Raw genomic sequence first — 15,559 nt, 5'->3', positions numbered from 1 at the left:
TAGGGAGGATTTTGATTTCATTCTGACTTAAGTGTGTAAACTCAGTATATGAACAAATGACTTATGGTCAGTAGACTGATTCAGAAAACTCGAGTGAAAACAAAGATGCTTTGCAAAGATGAATCTTGCATATTTCACACTGTATTCAGATCTTCAAATCCTGTTGATAAAGCAAAAGAGCTAATAGTCTTACCTGAGCCGGTATCTATGACAGTGGATTGGCCTCTACGGTCGGCCATCAGGCGAGAAGATCCAGGCATGCTAACAGGCTCAGACCGCACCGGCTGGATCCTACAAAACAGGGACTAGATATATCAAGAGATTTTGATGATTCAGAATAATACATTCCAATAGCATAAGTTACTTCAGTGCAGATTTGGGTACTAACGTGCTACATACATTTAAGAGTAGGTTTAATAGAGGGTACTTTTTACTCTTACTCTTAATTTACTAGTAGTTTCTAATGAAATGAAAAATTACTTTTACTTGTTACAATGGGTGATGTTCCATTTGTTATATTACTAGTTTTAATTAAATAGGTTTTAATAAATGCATACTTTATTATAGAGAGATTTTTGAATGGGACTTTTACAACAGTGGAACTTAACAGCTGCGCTCTATCATCGTGTGATGAAATTTCTTTCATCACACAATGCCTTCATTTTACACCAAAACAAGCTGATATTTCAAGATTAGAATTGCAGCTCCAATTTAAGAAAACTTGTTGCGGTATGTTTTGGAGATTGTGATAATGTGAGCTTCCTCTGTGTCGTGGTGAATTTTCAGAGTGATTCTGTAACTATGGGCTCTTACATTCTCAGTTTCTAAGAATATATATTTTTTATCAGTCCTGAAATATATCAGTTCCTACTGTATAAATCCATGTAAATATCCACGTTAAGTGTAAATGCCATTTGATCTGCCGATCGCATGCATGTGGGTGTGGTGGATTACTACAGGAGCCCATCTCTGCACATGTACAGTATATTGCACAGCAACTTTGCGTTAGACAAATGTGGCACTTTTTTCTCATGGACAACAGAGAACAAACTTAAATAAGTCTAACACACTTCCAAATACAGAGATACGGTGTAGTTTACCCTTACTGTACTGAACTAATGTACTAAAATATTACTACACTGAAAATACTGTAACTAAACTGAACTAAGACTCCATTTTGTATGATTTGTGGAAGTAGGAGAAGGCAGACGGGAGTGTGGATCCAAATGCGGGCTTTATTGGGACAAAGAACAGAATAAACAAAACACAGGAACAAAAGAAAGTCCACGATGGGAAAAAGGCAAACTAATACAAGAGGAAACGGAGGGCGGAGAATGACAGGGTAACCTTGGACGGACAGCTAACGGGGTAACCATGAACGGGCTGACAGACAGGCAGGGAACACGAAGCGCGAGTCAAACAATACACAAGTGGAGACATGGAACATCAACGATCGACAGGGGAAGGAGAAAACAGCGGGGTTTAAATGGACAGACATGGTGATAACAAAATGACGAACAGGTGTGGACAATAAAGCTGTGACGGGGCCGGAAAAGACGGGAAGAAGGGAAGTGTAGTTTTTCACAGAGACAGTGAAACACGGGCGGACAACAAGGAAGACATGACAGGAAGCGTGAGCGGTGAGACAGAAAACACGGAGTGGACAAGGGAGCGTGACGTGGACGTAACTAGTGACGGGTGAAACAGAAAACACGGTACGGACGACACGGGATCATAACACCATTCAGGACTTTAAAAGCTGTGAAATAGCAAAGGTAACCATTGATATAAAGCATGATCTTGCTTAGTTCAGCATTATATACAGTATAATTGAGCCATAAAGCATGAGGGTGAATGATGAAAGAATTTCCAATAATATTAATAATTATTATTATTATTATTATTATTATTAATCTATAATACATGTTAAATGTGTATTATGTAATGGAATATTGGGGTATAAACGTCCATTATGTTACATATGAAAGTAACCAGTTTCTCGCTACTTGAGAATTGTTTTAATTGGATACTTTTTACTCTTACTCAAATAATTATTACCAATATTACTTCTACTTGAGTATTTGTTTTTTTCCAAGTAATTGTACTTTTCCTTGAGTACAGTTTTGGCTACCCAACTCTGCTACAGTGTGAGTGTGATATGTGACAGTGTGAATTGTTAAATGTACATGTATTTTGTACAAGGTTGGACTGTCAGTATTATGAAATGTGGCTGACGATTAATTGTCAAACAAATAATTGTGATTATGATGATTAATTGTCTGTTATAGGGCTTTTATGATTAATTCTCATATTTCTTTAGATGCATGTGAACTTCACACACCTTAAGAAGTCAATATTACATATTTAACTTCAAATATATAAATCAAACAATAAAACAGGATATGATTTCCCTTTAAGGCTTTAAAAACTTATGAATGACATGAAAAATTGTGTTTTAAATAAATAAAATGTCTAAATACTTAAAATATGTCTCTCTTTTTTGGTCAACTTTAGTTTTGGTCAATTTTTAAACTTAGACTGTTGTTTTATATTTTATAAAAAATATATATATATATATTTTATTATATGTATATTATATAATAGTAAAATTATATTATATTACACAATGAGTAAAATACTTCTAGCCTAATTTCTTCCCTTTAACATGTTCTTAATGCTCTTTGATTAAACCCACAAGCCCTTATTTCTCTTGAAGCAAAACTTTGAGATTACATTTCATAATTTTATCATGCCACAGAAAGAGTGTAAGAGTGTGTCTCCTTCTTTGTGTCACTCCATTTATGAACACGCTATGACTAGGAATATCTGCCTCTACACAATCATTTTAAGTGAAGCCGGAGCGCTTTGCGTTCAATATCAACGTTTATATTTGCTTATTTATATTTTCGTTGGGGTTGTGCGTTAGCCTCTGCTAACAGTGCACGCATCAGAGTGCTTGAAAAGTGCTTCACACACTCTTTCGGACAGAAGCTGCCCTAGTTGACATCCGTGGTGTTGCTCAGTGACACTCGGAATACAACTGAATGAGGCACACAAACAAGGGCTGGGCGATAGGTTGATGTAATCGGATATCGATGATATCTTACAAAGATCCCGATGCCGTTTGCAACTAGGCTGAATCCAGTTTGCAAGAAAATGTTCCAAATGCATTTCATGCACGGGTAATTTTGCTCATTTACCAGCAGCAGGCAGGTGACCTGTAAGATGTCTCGAGGTGACACATGACAAGAAATGCTGGTATACACAAAGACATGTGCTTGAAGAAGCAAACTTTATTATATTTTATTACATAAGAACAGACAAAAGAAAAGCCGTCAATGCTCATGTCTGATTCGCTGTTTGTTCAGAGGTATGCAGCATGAGCCTGAGTTCTCACTCTTTTTTTCTCTGTATCATTTGTCTGAAAACTGTTGCAAGAAAAATGTCATCTATGAGAATGCTGCTAATGATCTCTGTGCTTTGCTGTGAGATTAGTTTGCTTTATTTCCACTTAACAATATGCAGTTAACATGCATTGTGAACGCAACTCTGCAGGTTCAGTAACATATATCTTTGTATTAAAGAAACAAAGACGAAAGTGATTAAAACATACAATAATTCAAGACATGTTCACCTTGAGTTCTCATATTATCAAAACGCAATATAAGAACACAAATTTGGCAGCATTATTTTGGGAACACAAGGGAATTTATTAGGCTTTATTATTAAGATTATCATCATCTTTACATTTATAATTGTCTTTAGTTCTTAATCTGTAGGCTATTAGTAATATTCCACCTGTTGTTGATGACGGATGCTTGCGTGATGGCAAAGGGGGATGCTGGAGATGGTAAATGTTTGGATGTGCAGAGGTGGTTAAATCAGATTTTTTTTATCATTTCATTATTTTATTGCTTTTTTCATTAAGTTTAAAATGCATTTTGTTTATGTTTTTCATGTTTCAATAAATTAATTAAATTTTTAAAGCAAAATCAATTAAGCAAAAATATTCAAGACTCTCGGTAAGGGTTTTGATGATATAACCATACATCGCAATATTTAAGGAGAGTATCGATAAAATGTTTTTTACACATCACACAGCACTAACACAAATGCGCCATTCGTGTAATTTATATATTCTCTTAAAATTACGAACAATAATTAGTGAACAATAATCACATTTATCTCAAATAACTGCAGTTAGATCAATTAACCGTGATCAGACGCTTATTTAATAAATTGCAAAAGAACCTAGTACAAGGCCTTATGGTGTGCACTGAAAAAGCTTGTCACTAACTGCAACATTCCTTCACCTAATTAATATTCATGAGCCAAGCTAAAGTGTATAATGTATCCCCCAACTTTTCAGATCATTCCTATGCTCCAGTGTGTTAGTACTGAAAGTGCTAATACAGTTGTGGAAGTGCTGGAATACAATTGGCCATTGTGTGTATTTAGTGGATTTGTGTGTTGTGGTTAGTAACATGAGTCTATGTTGTCATATTGTAAAGTCGGTGTTGATGATGGTGGCCAGTAATATGAGCAGCATTGTGTGTGAACAGGCATTTAGTGTCGGCACCTGAGGCTGTGGAGGTCTAAGTCATCTGTGTCGAAATCGAGCAGAGGCTGCTGGATGTCGCTGGGCCCCTGGGACTGTAGTACAGAGGAACTGGATGAGATGACCGTGGTTTGACCTGACGGGTGGATGGTCTTGAACTGAAATTGAGGGCCCATCCACAGTCTTCTGTGAGGACCGGTGTGGGTCACAATCTCCACCTTTGAAGTTTAAAATACAGATGAGCACTTAAAGACAACATAAAATGGCACCAACAACACATTTAACTTACATAATGTTGCTTATTTCAGAGCAAAACTGAACATTTTAATACTAAATGAATTATATTTTTCACTGCCCACTCGGCCTTAGTAAGGCATGCCAGTGTAAAGAGGAGCACAATGAGGAGAAAGCTGATAATGAAAATATTTCATTGAAATAACATGAACCAATCAATCGTTGATTAACCACAGACATTTAATAAAGGGGCGGTTCACCCAAAAATTAAAATTCATTTATTCACCCTGATGTCATTCCAAACCCATATGACTTGAGTTCTTCCACAAAACAAAAATGGAAATGTTGTTTGGGAGTGACAGCCTCGATCACCATTCACTTTCATTGTATGGAAAAAAGATGTGACTGAGACTAAGATACTGCCTAAAAGCTCCTCGTGTTCCACAGTAGAAAGAAATTCGTACCATTTTGAAACATATAGTAATAAAGGTGAGTAAATGATGACTTTCTCTTTAAGAAAGTAAAGAGGTACAATTTATACATACACACACAAGGACTGTGTAGGCAAGTGTCTGCTCTCGACCAGCTGTGTCAGTCTAATAAAACAGAACGTGTGTGTGTGTGTACTGGGGAGGGGAGCAGGGCATTACATGTGTGTTAGACAGATGCCACTCTTCCTCCCCAGTGGACTGCATTAATGTGGCACAGAAAGACACTCCATCACTAACATCACAAGGCATGTAAGAGATAGAGGGAGGAGTGGAAGAAAAGACTATCCATCCGGCCAGCATCCCTCTCTGCTCTTGATTTCTCCATCTTTTCCAGAAAAGCACGTAGTGCGGTCAAGTCTTCTGTTCTCTTCCTGTCACATCTGTGTAAATGAGGCCAGCAGTATGTGTGTGTTCTTTTCTCCATAGTTAACACCATCGGTGTCGCACAGCCCTGAGAGAAACAGATGCGGCGCTGGCTTTCTGTGTGTTTTTGTGGGGGCTATGACCAGATGTTGCCCCCCTCTGCACTCTTTCCGCGCTTTGCCTTGATCCCGACATATTGTGCCCGCCTCACACTGACAGCACTTATTTCACACAGGCCGTTGCTGTAGAGGACTGCGCTTTTCATGCTATGTTGCCATAACATGTTACAGACAGGCAGACTAATTGCAATCTCATATGAAGTAGATAAATAGAGCGAGTTTAGGCTGTGTTTAGCCAATAGCTGGTGCAGCAAGTGTTAATGGTGTCATTAGAGGCAGGCGAGATGTGATGGGGGATGCATGCTGTTGTTAATGCCGGTGCATTAACAATCTTAAGGTTTAAGAGCTTTGGCTGGGGCCTTTCAGGCCACCCAAGGATTTCAAGACACATGTACGCTGGACATACTGTGCCTGCATAATCAAGAATATTAAATTATAAAACATACAGTGCCGTTTTAGAGTCCAAGTTGAAAATCTGGGACTTAAAATCAGCTAGAAATTAGCAAAGTTTTAGAATTCTGAAAACATGAAAACAAAGAAATTACATGACATAAAATGATTACGATATATTTAAGATTTGGGACTATTTCTAGGTTTCTAACAAAATAAGCAAATTTGTGACAGTTAACTTCATTCATTTCAGAAAACAATCATAAAAAAAAATATCTGCATTTTTCAACTTTTCACTTAATATTTGTAATGTGAAAAAATTGCTGAAATGTGTGACATATGTAATGTTTGAGTGCTGTTTATTTAAGTTAATGTAAAGCCAACATAGAGAAGAAGGTCATGAGAGTAAAACTCACCTGAGAGAGCCATTCCTCATCCTCCTGGCCACTGTGATCAGATGACAGGCTATCATAAGACTCATGTCGGGTGATTGGGCCAGGACTGCTAGGTGGTACCACTGCATAGAGATTAGCAAGAAAAGCATGGTATTATACTGTATAATGGGGTAAAAATAATTATTTATTTTTTATGGCTGATGCAGATATCTATTTTGCATGCTAATATATATATATATATATATATATATATATATATATATATATATATATATATACATATATATATATATATATATATATATATATATATATACACACACACACACACACACACATAGAGTACATATATATACATGTGTATACACACACATACACATATACACACATAGTAGAGTACAATATATATATGTGTATATATATATATATGTATGTGTATATATATATATATGTATGTGTATATATATATATATATATATATATATATATATATATATATATATATATATATATATATATATATATATATATATATATATATATATACATACACACACACACACACATGGACAGGTATATATATATAAAAGTTGAGCATATACATATACACAAACACACACACACATACAGTTATTCAATCGACACAAACTCATATTTTGCATAATAATTTCACATTCAAAATAGAAAATGTTTACCATCTGCTGTCAGTTGAAAATATTTAGCAATGACAGTAGATTTTCAAATTGAGACTAGAAGGAAATAAGACTTCTGTTAATTAGCCAAGTTGGCACAATTATTGGCCTATAAAATTTGGCATAAATTAGCCAATGAATCCAATATCTATCACTACTATATACTAGAAATTGTCTGTGTCTTGGTAGGTGCTTATGTGCACATGTCCTTGACCAAGATGAAAATAATGTGATGTATTGTAGCCTAGTGGTTAAAGACTAGTATTCAACTAGTTAGGTTGTAGATTTAAACCTCATACAGGCTGATCCATAAACTGTCACCATTGTGTCCTTGAGTAAGGCACTAAACTCAGGTTGCTTCATGACCACTGGTTTTGTAATAAGTCTATAAATCACTTTGCAAAAGCATCAGTGGAAGACCTAATTAGTAATTAAAATTTTTTGGGCTGTGGAAAGCTTGTAAAACTGTGTATGTTTAGTTATGTGAGAAAGACACGGAAACAGACAGCATGGAGCTGTCAACAGCAAAGAGAGCACGCACAGAGACAGATGGAGCACTTGGAGGCCAAGCATTAAGACTAATGTGCACAATCAGTGGTTTCCCTTCCCACCTCCAGGCTATCACATGCCTTTGTTACCAATGTACATAATACAGCAGTGAATAAAGTTGTCAAGCCTGTAGTACACAAGGGCCTGCCACTCTTATTCCATCTCCATCTTTCTATTTGTCTCAGACTTGCATGCACACACACACCAGGTGTTCATACACACTTGACGAGGTGTTTAGGCCAGGTTCATGGTGCAGTCACTACCATCTGCGTAACAGATACATTGGCATCTTCACTTGAAGGGGAAATCTGCTCGCAATCCGCCCTACTCAATCACAGTAACACTACACTCTGCCAGAGTTTGTTCTACACTATATCAGCATGCTGCATTATGCAGACATAAATCGCAAAGTGACTTACCGATCTCTGATGGGTCAGAACACAGCCAGACCATGTTACCTCTTAAACACAATCAAGCTCTCCCATTCCTACCCCCTCTCAATGCCCAGGGGGACAATAAGTGTTGACTAATAAATAATTAAACGTAAGAACAGTAGCTGGCTCTATAGATCACATTACAGTGGGTTCATAATGGCTGGGTTTAAGAAGCCGAGGGATCCTGGACTGTTAAGAGCAGTTTATCTGTTGTGAGTTAGAGTGTGAGGAATGGAATATGGACAGGAAACAGTAGCTGACTGCATAAACATGCAGTATCATGATGACAGCCTGGTTAAAAATTTGCTTTTGCCACAAACACACTAACCACGTGAAAATGACGTTTCATTTAAATTATGTTTGTTCAGGTGCATAACGGTGTATGCATTGACACCTGGACACAGAAAAAAGTTTATTGCTGTTAATGCTGTTTCACCCGCTCTGACATTTCAAAAGAATTACAGATAAATATTTACAGTATTTATTAATTCATTCATTTATTGTTTTGCATTAGAACCCAGATTTACCATTAAGCCATAGTTCCACTAGGCTTTGTGATTGCAAAAGTGCATCTTGTTTTAATAAAAAAAAATAACACGTAATATTTAGATTCAAAGTATTCAAATATACAATCGACTCACCGGCCTGCTACAATAAAAACTGAAATATGTAGGTCAGTATATGAAAATTCAATCTTCTATTGTGTTTCCGGTCTCCCACATTCAAATGCGTTTGAATGGAATGCCTAGTGTGACTACGGCTTTAAAGGAATGTTCCAGGTTCAGTACAAGTTAAACTTAATCGACAGCATTTGTGGCATAATGTTGATTACAAAAAAAAATTTGACTCGTTCCTCCTTTTCTTTATGAAAGCAAACATCTTAGTTCCAGTAAGGCACTTAAAATGGAAGTGAATGTGGCCAATTTTTGAATGTTTAAATACTCACTGTTTTAAAAGTATAACCACAAGACATAAAGGAAAAGCGTGTAAACATGATTTTAATGTGATAAAATCACTTACAAACCTTTTCTGTGTAAAGTTACAGCCAATTTTACTAATTTGTTACCACGAGGATGTAATGTCAACAAACCCAAAAACAACTATAAAAATGACAATATAAACAACTTAACAGCTCAAATAATTCACAGGTTTTAACAGAATTAATGTAAGTGCTTTTAGAAAATTATAAGCTTCACATTTCTGTGTTTGAACCCTCGAAATTGGCCCCAATCATTTCCATTGTAAGTGCCTCATTATTATGCAGATTTTGCCATTTTCAAGAAAGGAGGAACAAGCCTAAATTAATTGTTTTGGTAATCAACATCATGTCACAAATGCTGTCGATTGAGCTTAACTTGTACAGAGCCGGAACATTCCTTTAATGTCACATATCTTTGCATAGCGCAATTCTGTGGGCAAAATAGTCATCTCAATGGGAATCCGCACGATTGACTTCCAGTGGCGAAGAATTTCCTCGTGCTGATTTCTCCTCAAGTTCAAGTTTGGTAAACTTTGACAGGCGAAATTGCCACGTTGACCAAAAGGAAGTTGCTTGGTTTGGCAGTGACCTCTGTGTGGGCTGTGCTTTGTACACAGCTGAATATCCACATTGTGCAAAGATACTATTTTAGCGTGAGTTTCATAACTTAAGTCTTACGGAGTATAAAGTGCAGCATTAAAAATGGCTGCTTTACAATAATTTTTTTTGCTGGTTTCATCACGCACTCAATGTCCACCCACGCCATCTTCACCTGCGGATTTCGGCGTGAGAAGGTATGTATGACCGCACCATTAGACATCAAAGGGTGACCCAACTCTTTGTAATGGTGTACAAAAAAGGCACCAACATTTTTCTAAATTTACTTGTAAGTTTGTGTACTTATTACATTTTTGTATATTAAACGGTTGTACATACGGACAAAACAACAAAATTCAAGTTCCCCGATTTAGTATGTCAGGGAATGTATATCTACTTCATGCTTGCATGCTTAAAGAACATGTTTTCTTAATGTGTCAAACAATACATTCAATACAAGCAAAACATTCTCTGAATGTACATCAATTCTTATGCCATACAGTAAATGAATGTGGTGTACTTAATCTTGAAAAGGTCATGGAAAGTCTGGTCAAAAGCGATTGGGCAGTTCCTTCGTCCAGCTATGAATAAAAGCCTCACACCTTTCCTTAAGAAATCCAGTCTCATTCATTAGGGAGCTCTCAGACAAACAGCCGCCACTCTCTCTGCTAAACGGCAGCTAATATCGCAAGCTGAGGATTCCCTGAGCGCTGTCATTGGGACCGAAGGAGCTTCACTGGGCCAGTGTGTCCTTGTTATCAACTCATCATCTGGGTATCATCAGCAGTGGCTGGGTAATGCTCCCCTTCCCGAGTGCTGCCAAAGGCTGTGCAAATGGACAGGTGGAGATAGTGACCAAGAAGTGGCGCCATGGTTGCTTTTATCACCAGTCATGCAGGCTCCAGCTCCTCTGACCCTAACGTCCACATGCTGCATTTTTAATCAGCCAGGTCATCCAATCTAGAAGCAAGACCAGAGCTGTCAATCACACAGCCCTGCTACTGCAGGTCTTCATGGTTTGAGGGAAAGAAAATGCCCCACCCATTTCTGAGCCCGCTGAGCCTGGGAACTGTCCTATCAACAGTAATTGTCCTACTGTGCTATCACTAGCTCTCTTCCACCATCTTTCTTTTTATTCTCCCCTCTTCAGAGTGGCCTTTTACAAAGTAATTACAAAGCAAATGACAGCCTGATAACATTAGCGCCCAAGGTTTGGGGACGCTGCCTACTTTGTGTTGAATCAAAGGGATAGATAACATCTCCTTTTGTGTTCCAGAGAGGAAAGTTAGTCAAATGGGTTTGGAAAAACATGAGAGTGAGTAAATGAGGACTGAATTTTCATTTTGCCTCAACCGACCCTTTAAAGGAGGAGGTGAAGATTGTTTTTCTCCCCACATGCCGAGATGTTTCCTGCATCAATTCCTCTCTACACTCACATAGCGAGGAATCAAAGGTGGCAAGCTGTGGGCCGCAGGCCAAAGGGCAAACATCCCACATGCATACGCACATGCTGTCCAGCACAACTAGAGTCTCAAGTCGGTGAAATTCATTGTAACAGAAGAGCACAGAGCAAAGATCTCTTACTTATTATAATCAGACATTAATGTTAATGCATTGAGCATGCTCATTATGCCTTTCTATGCCCCCTGGTTGGTCACATCCATGCCGAGCCATTGCCATGATCGTTCACATCTTGCAATTACATCACTCTGACACAAGCATGGCGATTAGAGCGACTTAGAGCGAATATTCTACCCGTTAGGCCTTGAGCAGTTGGGCTTCAGTAGCAGAAGGAAATGTAAAGCTTGGCCTGAAGGACCCAGAAAGCTAATTACTCATTATTGTTTATGATTATGCAGCTAACGCAACAATGCTCACTTATTTAAGATATATTAAATGTGTGGTCATCTGTGAATGCTTTGCCCTCGAGCTGCGTTCTCTTGCTTTTCATATGTCAACCCAAAGTGCTCCTTTTCTCTGTGCACTTGTTATAAAATTACATGGGTTTAAAACCACACTAATTGGTTTAATCTGAATGCTGGGTTAATTTGGCGCTATGATGTGTTTCAGGGCAGGGACGTACTACGGAGTGACAAAGCCCTGATTCACAGCACCACCGGAGAATTAAAACCACTTCACCGACTGCTACGTCAAATGGAACTGTGGGGCTTATCTTCTGTGACCTTTTAAAAAACAAAAGTAGTGAGAGGCTGGGTAGACAGCAGGAGAGATTGTGAGATTACTGTGCATGTTTTTGGTTTAGTAGTGTCTTTTAACAGTGGGTCCCACGCAGCATGCGGCACCAATAACGTTAAAAACAAACGTCTCCAGTGAGACAGACAGAATTAATCAGGGGGTCATGCTATGTTGCACTAACCTTTTTATGAGCTGCCTGCTTTATCTCTCACTCACTACACACACACACACACACACACACACACACACACACACACACACACACACAAACTTACTGCCAGCCAGGAGGTACTGATAGTACTGCACAAAGTCTGAGGCCAGCACCAAGGGGTGGTTGCTGTTGAAAGGTGGTTGTAGCTCATTCCACTGCGGTGCCCTACTCAAAACAAACACAGAAATCAATTTAGGAAGTGCATATCAAAGGGCCAGATATATATAACAGTCTCCAGCTGAGCTATAATGGACTCAACTCCCTGCAGCCAGGCGGACCTTCCATTTCTCCAGTCTCATGTGGGTTGCACGAGCTATACAGCTCGGTACATACATTCATTTAACATTCACAATTAGATCAGAAAGCTATTCTAAGTGCAACCCCTGCATCTTTCTGCCTGTTTTCATTTTATATGAAATTTAAGTCGGTCACAAACTTTACCATGTTACGACTGAGCTCAGAGTCTGGGTCAGTGACAAGCTGTGACGTTAATAATTTGCTTGCAGTTGATGTGCGTTCATTAAGGCACAGTATAAGCTGTTTTATGTAAATGCTGTGATTATAATGGCTTGTGTCAGCTGCTTCTGTCTGACTGAAGGTGAAGAGTAAATGCAGGTAAAGTGGGCGTGGACCTGGTGAGATTCCAACAGGCTCTCGGACAGGTGTTCAGCTCCAGGGGTGTGTCATCGCCGATCTTTTGAGCTGTGCTGATTGGCCGGGGCTCTAGCACATGCTCCACCAGGTTTCCATAACAACTTAGGATGTAAAGGGATTCAACGATGGCCTGGCGTGACTGATCTAACAGGGGTGAAAAGTAAAGAGCAAGTTATTCGAGAAAAATATATTACATGGTAACATGCTACATGTTAGCATTACAGTTTATCACAGTGATCTCAGTGATTTATGATGTGATTTTTGTGGATTAAAAAAATTAAGATTTAAGACTGATTAAATAAAAAAACTAAATAGTTTTCTTCCTAATTCAAGAATCCCACAGTAACCATGACAATTTTACTTAGGGAGTTTATGTAATAAGGCAATTTGAGCAAGAACAGAATAATTCATGTTTACGTTAGTTAATGTTTTATAATATCAATGAAATTATAAAATTATAATATCATTTAAAATTAAATGTACAAAAAAAGCTGGTCCATGTACAGTATATATGGTCGTAAGCTATGTCAGACCTTTCTCTCTCTTCATGTTGGGGTTGGTGATGAACCAGGAGCGAGAGGATGCGAAGACTGCAGACACACAAAACTCTCCACCAATGGATTTACTGGGGGAGATCTGGGGAGGCGGCTTGGCTTTGCTACAATACAAAAGAGAGCACACAAATGAGCATAGAGGAAAATAAAAAACAAAGTGTGTGTGTGGGGGTGGGGCAGATAGACAGTTTATCACATATAATATGATGGAAGGAAGGAAGGGTGGAATGATAACTGAAGAATTTCAGATGAAATTGCATATTCACAAATATAACACTGGGTCTATAAACAATGAACATAACACATCATACATTCATAAATCATGCACAAACAAAAAAAAAAAAAGAAAAAAAATCTACATAATTTTCAATTTGTCCAATTTCCTATTTGAGTTTTTAAATATGTTGGTGTGTTATTTTTAATACTGACTCATGTCAAACACAGGCACAATTTACATATTGTATACATTAATGAGTATAGTTTAATTTACATTTATCTTGCTTTGCTTTTATTAACAGTGGGTCCAGTTTGGGGGTTAAGATATTAAACATATATTCTTTAATAATATATAATGCCTTTTTACAGTATAAGAATTTGACTTGCATTCATTTTTGTCATTAAATGCTTATAGGCCAAAATGTTTTTGTGCAACTAATTATTTTTATAATTTTTAAGTGTCATTTTTAAATGGAGGCTCTTAATCTTCTTTGGAAGGCATCACCCAAGTATTGCCACTTTATTAAAAAAGAATATGTATACAGTATATTGAACTATTCTTTGCAGTAGTAATATTTGATGAAGCCAATAAGAGAAAATGGTTGTGTGCTGTGATAAGGGCTCACATACGGAATTCACCCTTGAACAGTAGCCGTGTGGTATCATTGTATGACTCCTACACTAACCTGCACTCTAAAACATGCCCTCTTTATCTCAAACGTATAAGAGACTCCCAAAGCACTGAATACTAGCCGTTTCACAAAACCAGACTCCAGATACTATCAGCCATGCACACACATACACACTCAAATATGCAGAAATGGATGTGAAAGTAAGCCAGCTAACTAAAAATATCTATTATGCATTAAAAGGGCAGATAACTGTGAAAGAACCCTGGCAATTGTAATAAAATTGTTCTAGAGCGTGAAGTCTGGACTAAAGAGTTAATGTGGATGGATTGTCCAGCGTTTCAACCAGGACTCTCCAGCCTTGCATTACACTAATAGGTGTTGAGTGACCTGTTGCTGAGCTGCACTCTCACTCTGTCACTTCCTTTAAAACTGTCATCAAGTCGTAAATTACTCTCAGGACGAGGAGTGATGTTGACATCTTTGTTTAGCCGACACCAGGCGAGGGTTGTTGGTTGAATAGGACTAAAAACAACAAATATAAAGTAAAGAAAATCTGGGAGAGATATTGGCACGTGTGTATTGGTGTTTGACGGAGGGTTGAACGAATAACTAAATATCTGCAGTGTGGTGTGTGCTGTTGATGGGGCGATAAAAGCAGTTTGTCAGGATATCGCCTTGGCCGGAGTAGCTGTGCGTCTCGCTGTCTGTCAGTGCTTAACAGGAGATACAGTGCTAAACAAGCATGCCTAGCCGGCCACCACAGGATGTGAAGTCAAGTAATGCACACGGTTTCCTCTTTCTCTCTATAATAAAACCTGGATCCCAAGTGAACCAGACAGTTTTGATGTCAGATAACTTCACATATCCCCCTCTCTTAGAAAAGTATCTTCCTTTGCCCTGACCATCACTGACCGTAGAGAAAAACAGTGAAGACTGTAGCTCAAAGAATCCTTTAAATCCTTCCTGCCCACCGCAGAGTTCAAGGCAGCAGGGAAGTGAACGAGCTTAGCAGGTTTCCAGGCAGGGATGCAGATGAAGGGTTTGTGTATTGTTCACTTTAATATTTTTGGGAAAACACAGGCTCACTCCCACTCAATCAAGTGTGAGAAAACAAAACACATTGCACCATAAAGTCAATGAAAACTCATTGCTATTCAACCAAAATGCAAAATACTGTCTTATAACTTGTTTAATATGCAAGGATGCTCCATACAGCCAGACTGCAAGGGTTTTCGAGTTATGATAAACATGCTGGAACGATGCTGGTCACCTTAACTGATGTGCTTATGGTCTGC

General features: G+C 38.1%; 1 protein-coding gene across 5 annotated transcripts in view; it reads right to left on the bottom strand.

Moving 5' to 3' along the window:
• bcas3 (BCAS3 microtubule associated cell migration factor) overlaps nt 1-15,559 on the bottom strand; it is a 286,192-nt gene that overhangs the window by 167,721 nt on the left and 102,912 nt on the right. For all 5 annotated transcript variants that reach the window (XM_052109835.1, XM_052109836.1, XM_052109837.1 and 2 more), the window contains 6 exons: nt 13,396-13,520; nt 12,841-13,006; nt 12,273-12,373; nt 6,572-6,672; nt 4,580-4,776; nt 194-291 (listed from right to left, as the gene is read on the bottom strand). In XM_052109835.1, the coding sequence (XP_051965795.1) occupies nt 194-291; nt 4,580-4,776; nt 6,572-6,672; nt 12,273-12,373; nt 12,841-13,006; nt 13,396-13,520 (788 nt within the window). The remainder of the gene's footprint in view (nt 1-193; nt 292-4,579; nt 4,777-6,571; nt 6,673-12,272; nt 12,374-12,840; nt 13,007-13,395; nt 13,521-15,559) is intronic.

Source organism: Xyrauchen texanus, chromosome 38 (assembly GCF_025860055.1).
Source record: "Xyrauchen texanus isolate HMW12.3.18 chromosome 38, RBS_HiC_50CHRs, whole genome shotgun sequence".
In the NCBI taxonomy this organism is placed as follows: Eukaryota; Metazoa; Chordata; class Actinopteri; order Cypriniformes; family Catostomidae; genus Xyrauchen; species Xyrauchen texanus.
The sequence above is the reverse complement of the archived record's forward strand: the minus strand, read 5'-3'. Positions and strand labels throughout refer to the sequence as shown.